This window comes from Alligator mississippiensis, chromosome 3, assembly GCF_030867095.1.
Source record: "Alligator mississippiensis isolate rAllMis1 chromosome 3, rAllMis1, whole genome shotgun sequence".
Taxonomy (NCBI): Eukaryota; Metazoa; Chordata; order Crocodylia; family Alligatoridae; genus Alligator; species Alligator mississippiensis.
The window spans coordinates 187,174,356-187,184,250 of record NC_081826.1 but is presented as its reverse complement, the minus strand read 5'-3'; the positions used below and the strand labels follow the sequence as shown (position 1 = coordinate 187,184,250).

Below are 9,895 nucleotides of genomic sequence, written 5' to 3'. Positions count from 1 at the left end.
TATATTAAAAATATCATTTATATTACTTTACATGCAACTGAAAATATATCTGCATAATTTAAAGCTGTCATATAGACAGTTATTTCTTTTTAAAGTACAGCCAGTTCATTATAGCAATGGCAGGAATTACACTTTTCCAATAAGGCTTTCATTAATATATATACATATATATAACGAAGAAATAGAAAAAATGCAATACATTTGTGCTTTGCATATATTATTTTAAAGTTAGAAGTTTTTCCTTTGTAATTCAGCAGTAGAGGTCATTTAGACATACACCTTAGTACCTTGGAGTTACACTCAGAGCTGATTAGTAGCACACCAAGCAATCATCTCAGGAGTTTTACAAGAAAACAGAAGAGATACAAAAGAAAAAGAAAGAGAAAATGCGAAGTACAGATCTAAATCAATGCAGGAAAAATAGAAGTTAATATGTAAAATGTAAATATACTTACAAACCTTAACTCAGGATAGACTTGGATTCAAGAGTGCTTCTAAAATCCCTTTCCTCTAAGCTTTCAAAACATTTTTTCATTACTGTTACTTTTACCATGACATTTTGTTTATTAATGTGGTAACTGCATAGATCCTGAGAATATGTTAACACCCCCTGTGCCTGAATGAAGACTGGATGCCAGGGTTATGTCGTTCCTACCTCTGACATATAGATTGGCAGGGGCGGAATAGCGTGTACCCGCACTGTTGGTTGCAACACACTCATATTTGCCTTGGTCAGATTCTTCACTCAGTTCGATTTGGAGGGCACCTGTATGAATATAAAATACATTGCCAAAGAAACGGTCAGAGAACGTTTTTTTAAAAAAAAATGTGTAATAATATACCGCTTAACAATATGAAAAGCCTGTATGCGAAGGTCCACTCAACGTCGGTTCATTTTCTTGCTAAGGTGCACAGACAGAAATGATGCGATGAAAAAAACAGAGATTATTTTTTTCACATCATCAGTGCTAGCAGAGGAAAACAATATGCATTTGGCAACAAAAATCCTCTCTAAACAATACTTTTTTTTCCTAGACCATTAAAATGAAGATGGGTGAGACTGCTTCAAGGAAGTATGGCTTTTAAATAAAACAAAAGAGATTAAGTTGTTGGGTCACTGTATTTTTGTTGTTGTTTTTAATTTTTTTGTTTTGTTTTTGTAGCAAAAGTAGCACAAAAGGTGGTTCTCTCAAAAAAGCAGGACAGGTTTCAAGAAAGTCTTCTGCTGAAGAAAGCCAAAAATGTGCAGCAAGAACAAAAAGGCTGCTTGGAGTGAAAAAAAAGAAACTGCATTAGTCATTTATAATCATCAAAATATTCTCTTAAAGAAACAAAACTCCCTTTAAGACATGCAGATTGGTAAGAAAACAAAGACAGTTTGCCACAACTTACAATCTTTTAGTACGTTTGCTGAAAAACAAAGAGCAGTTGAATTAGAAGACAAAAAATTCAAAAGCATGGTCTATGCCAACAAGGAAGAACTAACCAACCACTGCTGAGGACCACTGGAGGGCCCCCCCCTAAGACACCCATCAAAATCCACAAGTGGGATTAGCAGTGTGGTGTCACAAAACCCAAGAAAAATACAAAACAAGAATTACAAAAGCAGCGAACATTTCTGTCAAAGTATCAAAAACGAGCAATACCACATACCACCAAGAATAATGAGTCATCAACCTTTCATTTCCAAAGCCTGAAGATAAGAAGATCCAAAAATCCAGAGAGGAGGTAAATCCAAGAAAAAAAATAAAACAAAAACCAATAAGGGAAAAAAAGCACTGCTGTAATTTTGTTGGGGGGGGAATAATTTTCAATTTTATGAAGTTAAAAGAAAAAAGAATTGAAGAACAACAAAACCCCTTTGTGAAAGAAAGACAAAAAGAAGATATTCCATGTTGTCTTCTGCATGTCTGCAACTGTTCTCCAGACCATCTTGGCTTTGGTCCAGGACAAGAACAGCTAAGGAAGAAAAAAATGATCTTTTTTTTTTGCTCCAGTTGGACAAAAAAAAAGGAAAAAAAGAAGAAGAAGAAGAAGAAGAAGAAGAAGAAGTAGAAGAAGAAGAAAAACCAAAAAAAGAAAAAAAGTAGAAGAAAAAAAGAAAAAAGAGGGACAAATGGTACGCTGTGACTGGGCTATGGCCAAAAGACCTGGATATGCTTTCTTTGAAGCATATCACAAATTATCTTTTTTTAAAAATGAACAAACAAAAAGGGAAGGAGAAGGTGGGTAAAGGGTGGAAAGAAAGGCCACAACATGAGAATCACTGATCATAACCAAACAGGACAAAGGAAAAAAAAGGTGATGGACATTTCTGTGTGTGTTTTGTTTTTTTTTTAAAAAAAAAAACAGGACAAAGATGAGAGGGATGAAAGGACAGAAAGAATGAGTAAGATCATTCTGTGAACGTTAGTTCAGCACTCTTACCTCTTATTGGTGTACCACCTGGGTGGATAATATGAATGCAAATAAGATTAGAAAGAAGAAGCATTAGTACGAGAAGAAGGAGGCTAGGGCTTTGGAAGAAGAATCAAATTAGATTTACAGAATTAAATAAGGTCTTAAAAGAAACTTGAATTACTATACTGTTAAAACAGGAATATATTAGATAGTATTATTAGGTTATAAAAGCAAGTTGCACTGTACCACAAAGGGCAAAGCCACAAATGGCAGCATTGCCATTCTCAGACTAGCATCTGAGTTCTTAGGTGCTTGATTATATAGGGTTAGAAATATATCCCATATGCCTCAAATTCTTAATGAAAAACTTCACAAGAATGTATTTATTACATAGTTTAGGAAAATATTGGATATTTTATTTAAGTGTTTATATATAATTTTTCTATATATATATATGTGTGTGTGTATATATATATATATATATATACATTATATATATATATAAAGAGAGAGAGGATACACTGAAGGCTATCTGGAAACAAACACAGTAGTTTAGGTTGGATTATGGCATTACTGCACTACATCTATGTGATACTTGTGTATTATTTCTTCTAGATAAGCGTTGCTATGATTGCTACAATAACGTTTCTGTGGAAGTGTGTGTGTGTGCGCCACTACAGAGTTCTGGTGACTACACTGACGGTAAAATGCATGCCATGCATTTTAAGAATAATAATAATAATATAATAATAATAATAATATTCTGATATGGAAATTAGTGGGGGTGAAGTGCGCTTCAGAACTAAGCACTTACCAATAGATTCTGGAGATTTAAATACGGAGAGAAGAAAGACAGCATAAAAATATTATTATATTCCTTATAATTTGGCACAGTTTTCAGTTAAAGCTTTATATACTAAATAATCTACGGCACATGTGAAAAATTAATTAATTTACATTAACAGAAGGTTAATTTACACAGTTCTGCTGACAACAAGCAAAGAGTCAGTTAACAAGACGATTTAACATCACAGGACAGGTCAAAAGCTGAGAACTCTGGGAAGACAGGTGATTAAACAACTTAGATTCTACAGTAATATAACTACAATTGCCAAGGCAAAAGCCTTATTATATCCCCTTTATGTTATTCAGGGATAAGCTTTAGAACTTAATGAATTTAGAGTTACCTTTTTAATTTTTTTTTAAAATCTAAAAAGAACAAAAGAATAAACTGGGAGAGGGAGAGAAGGGTGAAAGGACTATTAGGAAAGTGCAACGGGCAAAGAGAGAGAGCAGCAAAAGCTGGAGTCTACACCAAATGCAGGCTTCTGTAGATCCAGACAATGTAGGATTCAGAAAGCTTTAGCGTGGCCGCACACTACTGTGGCTAAATGTGTTGGAAAAATACTCAACCAGAAAAAAGCCCTCCTTTCATAAGCTACCCAAGGACTTTTTTCCCCCCACTTCCTTTAAAGGAACATTTACACCTGGAAAAAGTACTGTGTTTTATGTATTAGTGAGCAGAAAGAAGATGTGTCCAAACTGGCTAAGCTTTGGTGGGTTCAAATGTGGAAAAGACAACACAAAACACATTTTTATTGAATATTTTTAGTGTCTAATATGAAAGATTTGATTTTGATGAATATAACCATTGGCACTCCTTGCAAGTTCTGAATGAAGTCCAATGTTGAAATAAATTTGTTAAAAAAAATTAAAATGAAAGAAGAAAGAAAGAGGAGAAAATGGATCCATCAAATACTGCTGAAAAGCAGTAAAGAAAAAATTATCAAAAATACAGTCACAGCAGTGAGCAATGCGGAGTAAACAGAAGCTGCAAAACACAGAGAGACAGACTCTGGAGAAGGTTATGACAACATTACAGACATGGATAACACACTCAGTAACACAGAAAAGATAAGAGGAAGAGAAATTATTACCTATAAATTAAAAAAAATAAAAATAAAAAGGTGAGAGAGAACAACTCCGGGCGTTAGTGGAAACAGTAACAAGACCCTACCTGATCGTAACTGTTTGATGCGTCCATTGTTATTGCTTGTGTCCACAGGTAAGAAATCTTTGAACCAAGTTATTTCAGGATCAGGATTGCCGCTGGCTGCACATAACATTGTGGCTGTACGAGTACGTTCGACCACCTTCAATTGTGGACCCATGTCAATGGTAGGAAAACCTCGAGGAATTTGATCCTCTGAAAAGGAAACACAGTCTTATTTTATACAATGATTTCCATTATTTATATAAAAAAATCTCAGAGATAGAACTGATGGAGTCAAAACCACATCATGAACTGCTTTGCATAGATGTGTCAGTTGAGGTAAGCAAAGGTATGAATGGTTGGAGAAGCAATGGTACAGTGGCTCCATGGGACCACTGAAGCCAGCACAGTCCACAGGACCTCCCAATGTACTATGCAAGTGGCTGTCACCCTAAAAATGAGGGACTATAAAAGGCAGTTTATAAACCATTTTACATCAATTACATGATACATTAATTAGGCATAGCTGAGAATCTGGCCATTATATACTGGGTATGCTTTTTAAATATTAGTGGCAGTACATGATCATACTGATGACTCATCTTGCAGGTCTTCGTTTTATAATGTTGAAATAAACAAAAAAAAAATGCTTTTTTATGTAACAAGGGTAGTATAAGCACCTAAAAGAAGGATGATCTACTAATTTGAGCATTATCCTGGGATAGGAGACAACGAGGTTAAACTACCTGCTCCATCATAGACATTCTGAGCATGTCCACACATGCGCTGGGCTGCAGTTTTTACTTGCTTAGGCAAGTACTAAATGACTGTGCGGTAATTCCGTGACTGCATAGTGCCGGAGACGCATGGGTTGTTTCCAATGCTACTGGGCAGTAGCACCAGTGTCATGGTTTGTGTCCACTGACACTACATTACTGTAGAAATGAACTACAGCAATGTAGCTCATCGCTATAGCTACACAGAATCTCATGTAGACACACCCCTTGTGACTGACCTTGAGCAAATAACTCAGCATATTTCCTTTATGTCCCTCAATGGCATGTACACATTAACTACTAGGAGAATGGAGTAGACAGTGGAGCATACACTTGTCTGAGGATGACATCAGGGTGGAGAGAGTAGCTGGCACTTTTGAGAACAGAATTATGGTTCAAAATTACCTTGATAACTGAAACAACTAGAAAGAAATCGGATGATGTTCCAAGTGGTAGCCTGTTCCTATGCCTGTCTGACCATGCTTAGTCAGAAAGTTCCTCCTAACCTCCAAATTAAATTTCCACTGATGAAGCTTGTGGCCAGCTCTTCTAGTCCTGTCTTTTATGGTCACGGAGAAAAACACATCTCCACCCTCTCTGTAATCATCTTTCAGGTATTTGAAGACTATTACTAAATCCTCCCTCAGTGGGCACGTCTATATGTGTTACCAATGTGAAGCAATAAACTCTAGAGTTTATTGCTATGGAATTTATTGCTCCCAGGTGTGCTGTTTGAATGGGTGCCAGGACAGAGAACATTGAACCAGGGTGGAGGAACCTTGACTGGCAGGGGAAGCAGCCCCAGGAGCATCAACCTGCCAGCCAGGGGCTGCTGCCCCTGAGCTCAACATGCTGTGGAGAGACTGACTGGGGCATGAAGGTGCTGCAGCAGCAGGCAGCCCCCAAACTGAAGCACCCTTGTGCTCCAGCCAGTCCCTCCAGAATCTACATGTGCACTGCTGCAGAGTAAAAAAACTCCTAAGCAGGATAGTACTTGTATTTAAAGACACGTGATTAAACATCTTATACTCTGTATTTACACGTACTCTGCTGATGTGGAGTTTATTAGTTTACTCCAGCCTAATTGCCCTGCATATGTAGATGCCAAAACATTTAATGTGTCAACTCTACATTAAACGTCTCATGTAGATGTGCCCAGTCTTGTCTTCTTCAGGCTGAAAAACACTAACTTGTGCAGCCTTTTCTCATAAGTCTTGCCTTCCAAGCCTTTGATCATTTCTGTTGCTCTGTGCTGGACTCCTTCCAAACAGTCCACGTCTTTCTTGAAGCGTTGGGCCCAAATGTGGACACTGTACTCCATGTGAGGCCTCACAGCTGATGATTAGACTGGAAGAATCATTTTCCTTGATTTTCAATTGGCACTACTATTAATATAATCCAGAACATTGTTGGCTTTTTTTTTGCAACAACAACAAACTGTTGGCTCATACTCAGCTTATACCACTGTAACCCTTAGTCCCTTCTCTGCACTACCACACCCTACCCAATTATTCAGCAGTCCATATTTATGCATACAATTATACCATCTCAATTGCAGGACTTTTCACATGTCCTTTTTTAATCAACTGGTTGATTGTGGACCATTTCTCCAGTCTAGTTAGATCATTCTGGATTCTAGATCTACCCATCAGAGTTTCTGCAACTCCATCCAGCTTGGTGTCATCCAGAAATTTGCTAAAAATGCACTTGAACCCACCATCCAAATGACATTAAACAATACTAGGACAGACCCCTGTGCAACCCTTCATATTTTTTCCCAGCTAGGCATTAAATCATTGATGAGTACTTGTTGAGTACAATGATCTAGCAAGGCATGTTTCCATCTTACAGTACTTTCATCTAGTGTGTATTTCCTTAGCTTGTTATTGAAAATGTCATGACAGACCATGTCAAAAGCCTTGCTAAAGTCAAGAAATATTACTTCCATTTCTTCCCTGCATCCACAGAACCTGTCACTTTATCATAGAAGAAAATAAGGTTGATCAGGCATGCCTTGTTCTTGGTGAATCCATGTTGGCTATTCCTGATCACCTTGTTCTTTCAATGTGGAGCTGCCATGTCAGTTTCAGCGAGACCAGAAAGCCTGGGGAAGTCTGATTCTTTAAAATGTGTAGAAGGTACTTGTGATGGGTTAATACCCTTTAATGGGTGATTTTTAAGTACTTTTATGATGATTTAAAGGTAACCTATAGAATGGCCCTGATCTAGGACTTAAGCGGGACTTCAGTGGCCATGTTGGCCTTAGCCCTCTGTATGGAGGTGAATTTCAAATGAGGAAAATATCTTCAACTGAGAAGATCATAGTATGCAAGAATTAATTTTTTTACACAAGGATTTTTGAAGGTAGTTAGAAGAGGAAATGTGCAACTTCCCTGGGTTCTTTTGTAAACAAACCTCAACTGGAAACTGCAGACAAACACAGGTTAGTAAATGCCTGATGGCCTAGGAAGTAACACTGGAAGGGGCAGGCAACATTTGACAAATTGAGCTGTCCTAGAAATAATTACCTATTTGAATTAAACCAAGTTGTTCTTTACTGCCATAAAGACTCCATAGATGTTTTTACAGCTATATAGCTGTTCTTACTTTGCCTCAAAAAGAACAGTAAAACAAAGGGGGATCAATAGATACTGTGTAATGCAGGCTTTATTACTAAATGTCTTGCTTGGCAGTTATCGACATGTAATTCTTTAAAGGATAAAAATAATTTACTAGGAATTATCCAATGTCAACTACATTACTTTCTTTGCACAGAAATGGTGTGATCTTTTCAAGTTCTTTCAGTATAGCTTTCAGACCCTTTTGAAAAACTTTTATCAGGCAATTCTTGAAAGCCTGACAAATCTTTGCATTCCCTAGCGACTGCTGTCTCCCTAAGGTGACTTAATCACTTGCAACGTGAACACACATAAATACTGCTTTGATACAGTAGTCACAATTCTGTGGCAAGTTTGCATCTTTCTTCAGAGCAAATATCTCCACCAATCAGCAGCAAGTGTCAAAGGCTTGCAGTGTTGGGCCACTCACTATAGGCTCTTACGAAAGAAATCTAAATGTAATAACCATTTATAAGTTGTGAATCCTTTACCTTGGGAATAACTGACAAGGTTTGACTTGTGCCATGCAGAAAGCACTCTAATGCATTTGTATGACCTTTCTTTCCTTCTTGGCTCATGAAGAACACTCCAGAGTCCCTTATTCAGATACACAAGTGCACAACAAAGATAATCTATCTTGCATGCTAATAGGATGGAGTATGTAAAGAGCTTTTCTTTCGTATTTTTAATAAGGGTAATTAAATTCCATTCGTCCCCCTTATGCACAGAACCTTTTTGAATACACTCTCTTCATTAAATTTTCATGAGAAACATCACAATGTAACAGATTCAAATAGCCAGAGCTGTTATACTTTGACAGTTGTGGCTTGTTTCCAATCTGGCTGTCAGGTATTTGGCAATAAAACCCAATATTCAACATAAAACGGACTGGGGAAATAATGAAATTTCTAATTGGAATGCTTATCTCAGGGGGTGTCATTTATAAGTTGTTAATTGCTTTTTTCCCCTCTAAATTTATTAGTGATTTGTATAAAACTGTCTTTGCAATTTGATGACAACAAGTTTGACAGATCATCAAACATGCTGTGCTATAGACCTGAGAATCAAATCAATGAACAACTCTCTTAGCCGCACAAACTTTTGAGGAAAAAAAAGAAAAAAAATGCCATTACAAATTATCAATAGTTTAAAAATCTACGTGAGGTAAAAAGAAAAACATTTCAGGCTGTTCATTAACGTGCTCATTAAGCTTTTACATACCACTGTTTCATATATTAATATTCAATCATACTGAATTAGCTCCTAATCATCAACAATTTAAATCAGACTTGACCTTCACAAAGCCATTTGGCACTGTCATTTTGAGGGGCCATTAAAGGGCAGATTATTATGTCCTTGTGCTCAATGAGTCACTTAAGTAATACATATTTTGTTTGGGATGGCAGATAAAACAGATCTAGATAAAGCACATTCTTTGAATATGTTAACTGTCTTAATAATATAAGCAGGTATTTGACCCTGTATTTCATAACAGGAGTTAACAAAATGCCTTTCAGCATTGTGCTAGTATAATTTCCAGCTGCTGACAGAGTTCTACAAATGATTTTTTAGCTGAATGTAGGAACTGAACAAGGCAACTTCAAAGACTGTTTCCTGTGATGTGAACTCTCATGGGAGAATGATGTGGAACTGTCTTGCATTGTTTCATATTACATATTCTCTTTACCAGCAAAGGATCAAGTTATTTTGAAGGTCCATTCCTCATATGTGCAATTGGTCTGGTTGCCGTTAATCTCTAAACAAGCTTACTAGGATTTCTACATCTGCTGCTACTTGTGTTGTAAGATGTCAGGGTCTCAGCTGCTTCCATTCTTAGCAATGCACATGGAAAACCATGTGGCCTACACATTCACATCTCAGAAGCAGTGCATTCACTATTACAGTACAAATGGCAACCTCAATTTTGGAGGCTGCAGGCATACAAGGAATTGACAAGACTTCAGTGAAATTACATTGGAAGAAAACTAGTATAAGAATTGAAGATTCAGGCTCTAAACGTTTAATTCTGCTTTTACTTAAGCCTTATACAGCATAATTCTTTTTTTCACTCCACCTTAAAGCAAAAGTGATGGTATTTTTTCATCCCA

General features: G+C 36.8%; 1 protein-coding gene across 14 annotated transcripts in view; it reads right to left on the bottom strand.

Moving 5' to 3' along the window:
• PTPRD (protein tyrosine phosphatase receptor type D) overlaps positions 1 to 9,895 on the bottom strand; it is a 2,106,329-nt gene that overhangs the window by 210,383 nt on the left and 1,886,051 nt on the right. For all 14 annotated transcript variants that reach the window (XM_059724729.1, XM_059724732.1, XM_059724733.1 and 11 more), the window contains 2 exons: positions 4,418 to 4,606; positions 656 to 766 (listed from right to left, as the gene is read on the bottom strand). In XM_059724729.1, coding sequence (XP_059580712.1) covers positions 656 to 766; positions 4,418 to 4,606 — 300 coding nt within the window. The remainder of the gene's footprint in view (positions 1 to 655; positions 767 to 4,417; positions 4,607 to 9,895) is intronic.